This window comes from Elephantulus edwardii, unplaced genomic scaffold (assembly GCF_000299155.1).
Source record: "Elephantulus edwardii isolate Elephantulus edwardi_28Jun2011 unplaced genomic scaffold, EleEdw1.0 scaffold00132, whole genome shotgun sequence".
Lineage (NCBI taxonomy): Eukaryota > Metazoa > Chordata > Mammalia > Macroscelidea > Macroscelididae > Elephantulus > Elephantulus edwardii.
Window position 1 is genome coordinate 3,529,257 of NW_006399882.1, and position 11,324 is coordinate 3,540,580.

At 41.3% G+C, this 11,324-nt stretch overlaps 1 protein-coding gene across 1 annotated transcript in view; it reads left to right on the plus strand.

Moving 5' to 3' along the window:
- SYNPR (synaptoporin) overlaps positions 1-4,382 on the plus strand; it is a 307,523-nt gene extending 303,141 nt beyond the window's left edge. The window contains exon 5 of the mRNA XM_006893835.1: positions 4,128-4,382. Coding sequence (XP_006893897.1) covers positions 4,128-4,382 — 255 coding nt within the window. The remainder of the gene's footprint in view (positions 1-4,127) is intronic.
- The last annotated feature ends 6,942 nt before the right edge of the window (positions 4,383-11,324 follow it).

Below are 11,324 nucleotides of genomic sequence, written 5' to 3' on the forward strand. Positions count from 1 at the left end.
CCCAGCTTTCCACAGTGGAAGCAATTCTGACCTCCTTTATTACCTTTGGGTGGCACTGTATATGAGTAAGACTTCCTTTTCCTGACACAGGCCCTAATCTGGCAGCAATAACTGCCCCAATAATTTTGGCCATTCTCTGGTCTTTTCTCTTCCCTCTAGATCCCAGTTGTTAAAAGAGGGAAAAATTTAAGCCAATGTATAACAAATAATTTTGAACATTATAATCATTTAAGCTTAAGGCTAGAAGTATTATCAATATCATCATTTCCAATCCAGAGATACATGTTCCAATGCAGTACCTATATTCCATAAATGGTTTTGGTAAGAGGAATGTTGTAGATGTGGATACATTTCTACTATTCATCCTCCATGCCACGATATAGTTTTATTAGTTTGAGCAGTTATAAATCCATTGCCATCCTTACTCTAACTTACTTCTTTTTTTTAAATTTAAATTTGTTATTAATTTCAGTGAAAATTTACAGAGGCTTTGGATTTCCATTTATTCATTGTTGTAGATTCCTCCACCCTTCTGAGCATGATATCCTTCTCCAAGGATCAGTCCCTCCTTGTGATATGCCCGAAGTATGTGATACAAAGCTTCAAAATCCTTGCCTACAAATAGAGACTTGGTTTTACACTCTCCAAGGCAGGCTTATTTGTTTACTTGGCAGATCATGCCATGTTCAAGACTCTTCTCCAGCACTACAACTCAAAGGAATCAATTCTTCCTCTATCATCCTTACTCATTGTCCAGTTCTCTGATTCACAGCAAGGAATTACAAAGACCATGGCCTGGATCAGGTGCTCCTTAGTCTCTAGACTAACATTGTTGCTTCTCAGTACTCTGGAGAGGTCCCTGACAGCAGATTTACCTAATGCAATTCATCTTTTGATTTCCTGACTGCTGGTGCCAAGAGTGTTGATTGTAGAGCCAACTATGCTGTAACTGTTAACAACCTCAATCTCTTCTTCATCCATCATGGTGCTGCCAATGGTGAGAATGGTGAGAATCTTTATCTTCTTAATGTTGAGCTTCAATCCATGTTGAAGGCTACAGTCCTTGACCTTCTGCAGCAAGTACTTTGGGTCCTCCTGAGTTTCAGCAAGCAAAAAGTAGGTAAATTATCCAAATATTGTAACTACAGGGATTTGAAGCTAAAAGACTTGCATTAAGTTTTCATGCCAGGATTAGAGCCACACTCTTAATGTTGTTTAATTCAACATGGCTAAGGGCACAGTTTAAACCCTTTCTGAATCTGAATCTTAACTCTGCTTTTCTAAGTCAACCAACCTTGGGAAAACTAAGTTGTCTAAACCTCAGTTTCATCATCTAAAGATGAGTATAATAATTGAAAAGACCTCACAAGATTATTAAAAGGAATTGGTAAGTTAACTTAAGGGGAGAGAAAAAAAAAAGTACTTCACATGGTACAGAGAATATGGCAAATTCTCAGTGAGTGTCAACTCGAGCTTTGCTCACCTAAAATGCATCCATTTTCTTAAAGCCATATAGCATCTGAGCCCAAAGATTGGGTGAGGGAAGGGGGACCATTTTAACCTTTTAATTTTTCTTTCAAGGTTGAACGTAACTATTCTGTCTACAACTTCTATTTCTGCTTATCTGTTACCCCTGGATAAGCTGGATAAGTCCTTTTGGATAATTTGATCTTTTTGGATAATCTTTCTTTTCCTCTTCCCATTCATACTCACGCCATGCAGTCTTTTTCAAGCCATCTTTCTGCTGTCTTTGCAGCTGGGCTTAAATAAAAAATCCTTACCCCAGTTTTACTTACAGCAAAATGACAAGAAAGGATGTGAGGGCCTATGTGTCCTCAAAATGTGCCAGTCAAATTATGTGTGAGATGTCCTGTGTATTTATCTCAGCTCATGACCTAGAACCTGGCACAAAACTGGTTGTAAATAAATGTTAGGGAAGAGAAGAAGGGAGAATAGGACAGGAGGAAGGGAAAGAGGGGAAAATGGGAAGGAGGAAAGGAAGGAGGCTTGGGCCAAACAGTGTCTCAATAGGTCAGTCAGGAATTTAGCATCATTCTTTTGACATCATGTGGGGAAATGGTCTCCATTTTCAAAGCAACCTTGAATGTAGCTGTAGCATCAGCAGAATACATATCATACTTGGAAATATTTGAAAGTTACTCCACACATAGGTACCTTCCTCTTCTCGCTTACTAAACATCCAATTCTCTAAAATGTCTTGCACACATTCTCTTTAAACATCATGGCAATACCCTAAAGAAGCAATTGCTGTTGTTGTTATTGTTGTTGTTGTTGTTCTTGTTGTTGTTATGTACCATCATGTCAGAAACAACCCATAGCTGCCCCTCCAGTGGTTTTTCAGAGGCAGTTAGTGGCATGGGAGGAGACTGCCCCTCTTTCTCCTGCAGAGTGACTGGTGGCCTTGAACCGCTTTTGGGATTGCAGTGCAGCTTCTTGCCACTAGGCCACCAGAGCTCTAGTAACTTCAATTTGTAGATGGAAAAAAAAACCCATCAAAACCAGTTAGATCTGGAGGTTAAATACTTTGTCCAACATTATGAAGCAAGAAAATGCAAAGCCTGGTCTATTTCCATTCTAAACCCATGGAATTTACTCCAAAGTTTGCATTCAGTCAGTGTGTCTTGATTGACCTTTGCATTCAGTCAGTGTGCCTTGACTAACCCACCACTTGCTGATGAAATAGATAAATAAAGCTGTTCCATGTCCCCAGAGACCTTCCATCTCCTTTGCTATGCCAGGCTGTGCCTCAAAGCATCTTGGACCACCCATCCTTCTACGACCAAGGGATTAGCCTTGACCCAATGGCAGACTTGTAGTCATGGCCACTGCCCAAGTCTACTTTGCCTGGTCCGGAGTGATTACTCAGTATACTATAATGTCATTACAGCTTTGTGCCTTGCTTTTGTTTTTATCGTCAATAAAATAGCAACAACAGTTGCCATAAAGTCAACCCAACTCATAATGACTTCAATTGGGCTGTTATTCACAGTAGCTAAAGATACAAACAACTCAAGTGTTGTCCATCAAGAGATGAAATGGTGGTCTATCCTTCTGATGGAATATTTACTGAGCCGAAGTAAAGAATGCATTCTGATACAAGCTATGGCATAGATGGACCTCAAAACCATTATACAAAGTGGAAAAATCTAAATGCAATAGAAAATATCTACAGTAGATAACTTCATAAACACAGAACGCAGATTCAAAGTAAGCAGGGGCTTCAGGGAAGAGACTGTGGAGTTATTGCTGACTGAGTACAGAAGTCCTATTTCGGGGGATAAAAAGTTTTCGAAATGGAGAGTAGTGATGGTTGAACAACATTGTCAATGTAATAATTGTACACTCAATGTGATTAAAATAAAAAATTAAAAGTTGTTCCTACTTTACCAAAGTAAATTTTTTAAATTAATGCACACTTATGAAAATAAAACTATCCAACCCTAAACCACCTAGAGGTAGAATGCCTCATTTTGGAAGGCAGTGACTGACAACCTAGGTAAAATCTCAGGCTGTGAAGTCTGAATAAGGTGTGACACTCAAATCCAGTAGTAAGTCACGTGACTTTGAACAAACATCTTATCCTTGCTGAACCTCAGTTTCCACATCTTTCATATGGGCATGATAATAGCACTGATTATAATACTCTACTGAATCCATGATCACAATAGTACTGAATCTTAGACTGATTGTTAGAACTAAGAGAATCAGTACACACACCCATTTATATGCAGTACGTGACACAGAGCAGGCCTTCAGCAGAGATCAGAGTCCTAAGTGAAGTTGGTATTGTTGTGTGCTGTGCTGTCAGAACTGTCTCTCCAGTGGGTTTTCAGTGGGAGTGAATTGCACAGGAGGAGATTGTCCATCTTCTCCGCTACAGCAACTGGTAGATTCGAACCATGTACCTTTGGGATTGCAGCTCAGCTGCTCACCATTAGGTCACCAGATCTGATTATTCTGAATGAAAAATTGGAAGAAGCCTCAACATGGAGATGTAAAGTGACCGTTTGTATTGTGAAGACGTTTTCCAAAATTGATTTTGGGGAGCAGGTGGAGAGGAGTGGTCTGTTCAATCTGTCAACTCCATTGTTTTGACTCTTCTTCAGGTCTTTGGATTCTTGAACTTTATTCTGTGGGCTGGAAATATATGGTTCGTGTTCAAGGAGACTGGCTGGCATTCCTCCGGGCGATACCTCTCAGACCCGATGGAGAAGCACTCAGGCAGCTATAATCAAGGTGGTTACAACCAAGACAGCTATGGCTCAAGTGGTGGGTACAGCCAGCAGGCCGGTTTGGGGCCAACCTCTGAAGAGTTTGGCCAACAGCCCAGTGGCCCCACTTCCTTTACCAACCAGATTTAACAAGCAGAGTTTCATTCTTCTCCAGATAGCCCTACCATCTCCCATTCCAGTGGCAGAATTTTAAAAGAGTACAAATCAGTTATTCATGCAGACAGTGTTGAATTTAAATCAGAGATCTGTAGCCCTCATTAAAGCAGAAAGGCCCAGGTTGTGATAAATGGTACTTAGAGGGGAGATGACACGAGAAGATACATTATTCATCATAGATGGCTAATTGGAGAGTACCTTGTTACATACACAGATACTTTTATGGTCCTTTTGTATGTGTGTTGTGATAGTAGAAACATTTTGTAGTCCAAAGTCTCTAGTATGTAATATGCATAAGTAAATTAAGTAGCACTGAGTTTTGCTCTTTGATGCAGAAGAAGTTTTAATGATTTCCCTGAGACAATTTGGTATTACAATGTGCATGTATTATTATTATTTCTGAGTTTTAGGTCCTATAGGACTGTGAGTCTCTAAGTATTTGTTGCAGGCAATTAAGCCATGTTTTGGTTTTGTTTTTCTAACTTGATGAATCAATACTCAAATGATTTCGTGCATGAATAAGCATTTGCCAAAAAAAAGAACATTTGAACTGTACTTATGAAAATTTTACAGTTTGCACCATGACTTTGTTAAATGGATGTTTAAAGAATTATGTTAAATACTTTGTATACTTTGTAAATTTGTCTCTCTGGTTTTACCCAAGTCTGAATGCATTGTAGCAAGCTGGACTGCCCCTCTTGATTAATAAGATACTTAAGTGTATACATTGTAACTGCTCAATATTTACTCTATTTACTTAATGAACTATTTATATACTTGTAACTTTCTATGGTGTTTGTGATGCTTACCCTCTGGGCTATGAATAATAAGACCCAGTATCTATATTGTGTTTATAAAATATCATTTTCTTAGAATAATGCAGATGCATTTATCAGATACTATATTTGAGAAGCTGTCCAAAAGTAAAGTATTACTTTAAAAAGATTATATATAAATTTTATGCTACCCACTAAACTTCTAGATATCATTTGTTTATAACATGAATATGTTACTCTATCCAATTTCAAATCACAGCTCATTGGACTAACTAATTAACTCTGATCTGAGCATTACTCATAACTTAAAAATGCCTTCCAGGTGCCAATCTTTATCCCAAAGAGGTGTTTCATAAACTATTGCCCCATAATGTACTCATTATCAAGACCATGTCAGTCTTGTTTTAGCTCACCTGAAACACCAGAGCCTAGCAGTAAGGACAAGCTGAGCATCTGTGTTTCCAGATATAAGTCATTTATAAACACATTGTGTGATCTGTGTTATTGGAAGCATAAAAAGAGCCTTGTGTCTTAGATGATATCTGTAACCAGTTTCTGGATCGTTTTGGACAAATCTGTATTGTGGTATCTATTTGACCTTAATAAAGTTATTACATACAATGTTAGCTGAATAATGGAGCATTACAACTAGAGCACAGTTGACTTTAATGACGATAAAAAGGATAAAGACGCAATATTTCTAATCTCTCGCTTTCTTCTTGTTTCACAAGCCAAGTATTGTTCATTCACTCATTCCATTGGAGGAGCTATTATGCACCATCACTGGGAAAGGACCGGGAACACAGCTATTAGCAAGCACAAAGCCAGATCCTATCCAAAAAAAGGTATATGCCATTCAAAGGGATAGACATTAAAATAATTGCACCACAATGAGGGTGTCTGGGATACAAAGAAGCACGATGTGCTGAAAGCACATCTCAGGGGGAGTTGAGGGAGCTATGAGTCTCTGGGTGGTGCAAGAGGTTAATGACCCAACTTCCAACTGAAAGGCCGGCCACCAGCACCTTGGAAGAAAGATCTGGCATATAATTCTGAAAAAAGCACCCGGTTACAAACATTTCTACGCTTATACAGATTAGTCTACATGAATCCTAATTGACTTGATGGCAACAGGGTTTTAATTTGTTTTGGTTTGATTTTTGAGGTGGCTTAACAATTGTGCTGTTAGCTCAAAAGCAGGGAGTTTGAATCTACCAGTTTTTCCATGGGAGAAAGATATGCAGACTCATCCCATGCAATTTACAGCCTCTGAAAACTTCCTACAGGGCCAGCTGTGAGTTGGTTCTGACTTGACAGTACACAATACTTTAGTCAAAGGGGTCCCTGGATGTAAAATGGGACAACCACAGTGGAAGGTGATCTGGTGCTTTCTCAAAAAGGTGGAAATAGAAATACCAATAGACCCAGCACTTCCACTACTGGAATATACCCTTAAAAAGCCAGTGCTGTGGGACTGGAGAGCATTATGTTAAGTGAACTAATGCAGTCCCATAAGGACAAATAAGATCATTATTGTAGAACATGTGTGATGAGGAGCCAAGGGAGGAGGGAGGGAGCAGAGAGGGGAACATGGGCAGGGGGAGAATTAATCATAGGGTCGCACAATTTGATGGGTGAAGGGAGGAGTGTGCAAAGAAAATGGGAAAGATCTAGTGTGAAAAACAGCATATACAAGCTTTATAAGTAAACTAGTATAAAATAAAAAATTTTACTTAAAAATTTAAAAGATGGGGAGATTTAATGTCAGCTGAATCTGGACTCTGGCTTCTTAGGGTGCAGCAAGTTTGAGGGCTCCGGGTACTTGTGATGTTCTTTTGGCCCCACGAGGGGTTGGCAAAGTGGATGCCAGATGAACTGCAGGGTCTAGGGCACGTAGTTTGCCAGCATTTGGGCGTGCCAGGCTGGTAAGACACTGAAGGGCCTGTCTTTCATTGTTTTTGTTCAGACATTCCTCTAGGTCGTATAGCCCTGGTGTACAAGTTGCCGTACAACGGTAACTTGTGGTTGCTGTGAGGCTGAACACTGTGACACTGATGTGTCAAATGCATTAATGGTTGGTTACCCAATGTGGACTGAGAGTAAGGTGGAGTTCCCCAATTAAAACAAGCTTGGAAGGAGGAATGGCATCCACCTCTGTAATAACTTGCCTCCGGAAACCCTATGAACCTGGAGAGAGGATGAAAGACACCCAAGCGTTGAGGACTCTCCTTCATAGGGTCGCTATGAGTCGCCTGCGACTCAACAGCACTTAACAACAACAACAACATTTTTAAAAAAGATACTTAAACTGTAAATAAAAGCCAGTGCTGCGACTCAAACAGATGTATGTACACTCATGTTTATTTCTGCATTATTCACAATAGCAAGGAGATGGAAGCAACCCAAGTGCCCAACAACAGACAAATGGATACAAAAAATATGATACATTCACACAATAGAATATTACACAGCATTGGAAAAACAATTAACTCATAACACATTACACAACATGGAGAAGCTTGGAGGACATTCTGTTCAGTAAAATATCTCAGTCACTAAAGGACAACTACTACATAAAACATCTGTTATAAAATAGAACAGACATGGAGGGGAAGAATGGAGGGAAATGAATATAGATAATGAACACTGCATTGGAACAGAGGAGGGGAAGAACTATCTGAAAGGAATATATGATTAGGCATGACAAAAATCTGAAACAAGGGGTGCATTACATACTAGAACAAGGGGAGGGAGCAGGGAGGGGAAGGGAGGGAAATGGGCAACAATGAATAAATACAGTTTTTTAAAAAGGAGGTCCCTGGATGGCCCAAATAGTTGAGTGCTGACTTCTAGCTGGAAGTTCGGTGGCTTGAGCCCATTCAGAGGTTTCTTGGAAGCTAGAACAGCAATCTGCTTCTGAAAGATCACAGCTTCAGAGACCCTGAAGAGCAGTTCTGCTCTCTATTTCCTGGGGCTGCCCTGAATCAGAGCACACGGGATGACAGCTAACAATACCAACAACAATGACGAGGGCAGCAGAGGACACCCTGGGAAAGCAACAAGTGACTCTATGGTCAGAAGTCTTTAGGAAGACCAGGAAGGCGTTCTCGGCAGAGAACAGCCTGGTCAACCTCTCCTGATGGGTGGAGGCATGGCTGCTGTGTGGTAGCTCTGCTGGCTTAGAGTAGGGAATTGCTTTGCCAGCCCAAAAGTGCAAAGTTTGACTCCACTGAGTGCTCTGAGACAAAGAGACGAGCAATCTCCTCCCGTGCAATTAACTGCCTCTGAAAATCCGCTGGAGAGTCGGCTGTCGGCCAGTTCTGACTTGATGGTACAGAACAATAAGAACAATGAACAAGGCAGCTTAGCAGAGACTTGGCTGCTGGTGTGTGCATGGGTGAAACTCTTCACAGAGGCCAAAATAAAGGAGTTCTGTCCTTATCCAATTTGGGAGGGTTGGAGTAGCAACCTTCAACCAGGATGACATTAGCATTTTCAAAGGATCGCAGTGACTGCAGCATAGACTGGACGGGAGGAGGACAAGAAGGTCTTGTTGGGGACAAAGCCCTACGCCTGGACTCCTATATGCATTTACAGTGGACTGGGGTCTGCTCCAGTTAGAGGGAGCCTGGCATGAGGCCACATCTTAACTGTCCATCTCTCCTCCACATACTTCCTCACTGTCCAGGAAGACAGAGTGGCTCCTGCTTCCTAAGCTGTCGTCAGTGCTCCACGGTAGAGAAACCCCCATGGCCAGTGGTGGTTTTTTTTTGTTTGGTTTTTTTTTGGTTTGTTTTTTTTTATTCTCTGGTCTTAGTAATTCCAAACCACAGCCAGGATGCTGATAAATGGAGAGTATCAACTTTCCACAGTCTACTGCAGTCTCACAAGAAAGAGCTGCTGTAATCCAATGGGGATTTCACTAAGCTGCTTCTGTTCCTTCTGATGTCAAGAAAAGAGCAGTGGACCTGGCTTTAAAAGGAGTAATCAGGTTAGCAGGAATACCATAGGTCAAACTGTCTGATGCACCTCATTTGGAATTGCAGCCTCACCACTCACTAGCTGTGTGTCACAGTGTGACTTTCTCTGCTTCAGCCTTTGTTTCCCTGGGAGATGGTTAAGGATACATGTAAAGAGGGTCCTCAGAGCTTCTGGGGTCTAATCAAGCCAAGTTTTTGTATTGTGGTTGCTTATGTGTCTCTACGATGCTGGACAACACGCCACTGGTAAGTCAAATACATCAGGTGGGGCTGGTGACCCTGGTGAACACGCTTCAGTGGAGCTTCTGTTATTATGTGCCATCAAGTCACATGCAACTCTTAGTGACCCTATGCACAGCAGCTCTGAACACTTCCCTATCCTGAGCCTCTTCTTACCTCCATTACCCCATTTGCTGTGTCAGTCAGTCTCATCCAAGGTCTTTATCTCCTGTGTCCTCAACCCTTCAAAGCATAACATCCTTATCCAAGGACTGCTCTCTCCTGGCTACATGTCCAAAGTATGTGAGATGGAGCTTCACAATCCTTGCCCCTAGGAAGGAACTTGGTTTCATTCGCTCCAGGACAGACCTGTTCTCTTGGCAATCCAATACACTTGGCAGTTCAATTCTCTTCTCCAGAACCACAACTCAAAGGCATCAATTCTTTTCCTAACATCCTTAGTCATTGTCCAGGTCTCTAATTCATAGCAAGCAGTTGCAAAAACCATAATCTGGATCAGGTGCATCTTACTCTCCAGACTGACATCATTGCTTCCAGGATAAACCAGATTAAAAAGAATTGTTGTTGCTGTTAGGTGTAATTGAATGGGTATCTTCTCATAGCGACCCTGTTTCAATAGAACAAAGCACGCCCTGGCATAAGCCATCTTCACAATAGCTGCTGTGCATTTGAGTCCATTGTTGCAGTCATTGTGTCAACATACCCACTGTGGGTCTTCCTTTTTGCTCTGATTCTCTGCTTTACAGAGCACAACGTCCTTCTCTGTGACTGGTTACTCCTGAAAACTTCCCAAAGTTTGTGAGACAAAGTTTTTCCAAACTTGCTTCTAAGGAGCATTCTGACTACACTTCTTCAAAACAGATTTATCGGAGACCATTTTTGATCAATCTATAGTGTATCCTTGGCTTTTACCACAATGCAAATGACTATTGTATGGATGGCAGTGGAACATTACCCACCACAGTGATGGAAAATGAGCTGTTTAGGTTGGAAGGTGTGCACAATACACAGTGATTACAACAATGGACTTGAGAATAGCAATGATCAGGAAGAGGGCAGAGGACCAGAAAATGTTTTCTTCTGTTGGACTTGGGGTCACATTGAGTCAGAACAAACTCCTTGGCAACTGAGAGCAACAGGAACAAGAGGAAAAGAAGCCCAAAGCAAGGTGGGGAGGAAAGAGCTGCTTGGAACAGAAGAGATCAGCAAAGGCCCCTTGACCTGAGGTGAAAGACGTTTAAGCAGAGACATGAAGAATGGGAAGAATCAGTCATGAGAGGAGAGGGCACATCCACGGACCTAAGCTGGGAACCTTCCCAACTTCTCATAAGAACTGAAAGGAGAAAAAGCTAGTGGATCTGGGAGAGGTAAGCAGTCAAGAGGCCTGACTGCAGATTTGGAAGAACCATTAGTTATGAACTGGCACCAAGTTGTTTCCTAGTCATGGTGCCCTCATGTGGTACAGAGTAGAACACCTACAGTGGGTTTTCTTGCCTGTAATGCCTAAGAATCCATTTTCTTTTTATTCCAAGGTATTACAAAGTGAGGTCAAACTACCAAACTTTAAGCTGGAAGGCATGCAGAAACTGTGCCAGCCAGGGATCTGAAGGAGGCCTGTAGCACATGCCATGCCATCAAATTGGGCTCGACTCATAGCTGACATTCCAGGAGGTTTTAAAAAGTCATTATTTGCATGGAAGGAGATTGTTCATCTTTCTCCAGTAGAGCGACAGGTGAATTTGAACCTTGAGCCTTTGGATTGTAATACAGCTTTTTAGTGCTAGGCTGCCAGAAACCATCAGAAACTGATTTTTCACTAAGTGAAAAATGAAAAACAACTAGACAGAGTTGTGATGTGATCTATTTTTCTCTTTGAACGAAACTCTCTGTGTACACTGGTTTCGAATTGCAATACTCCT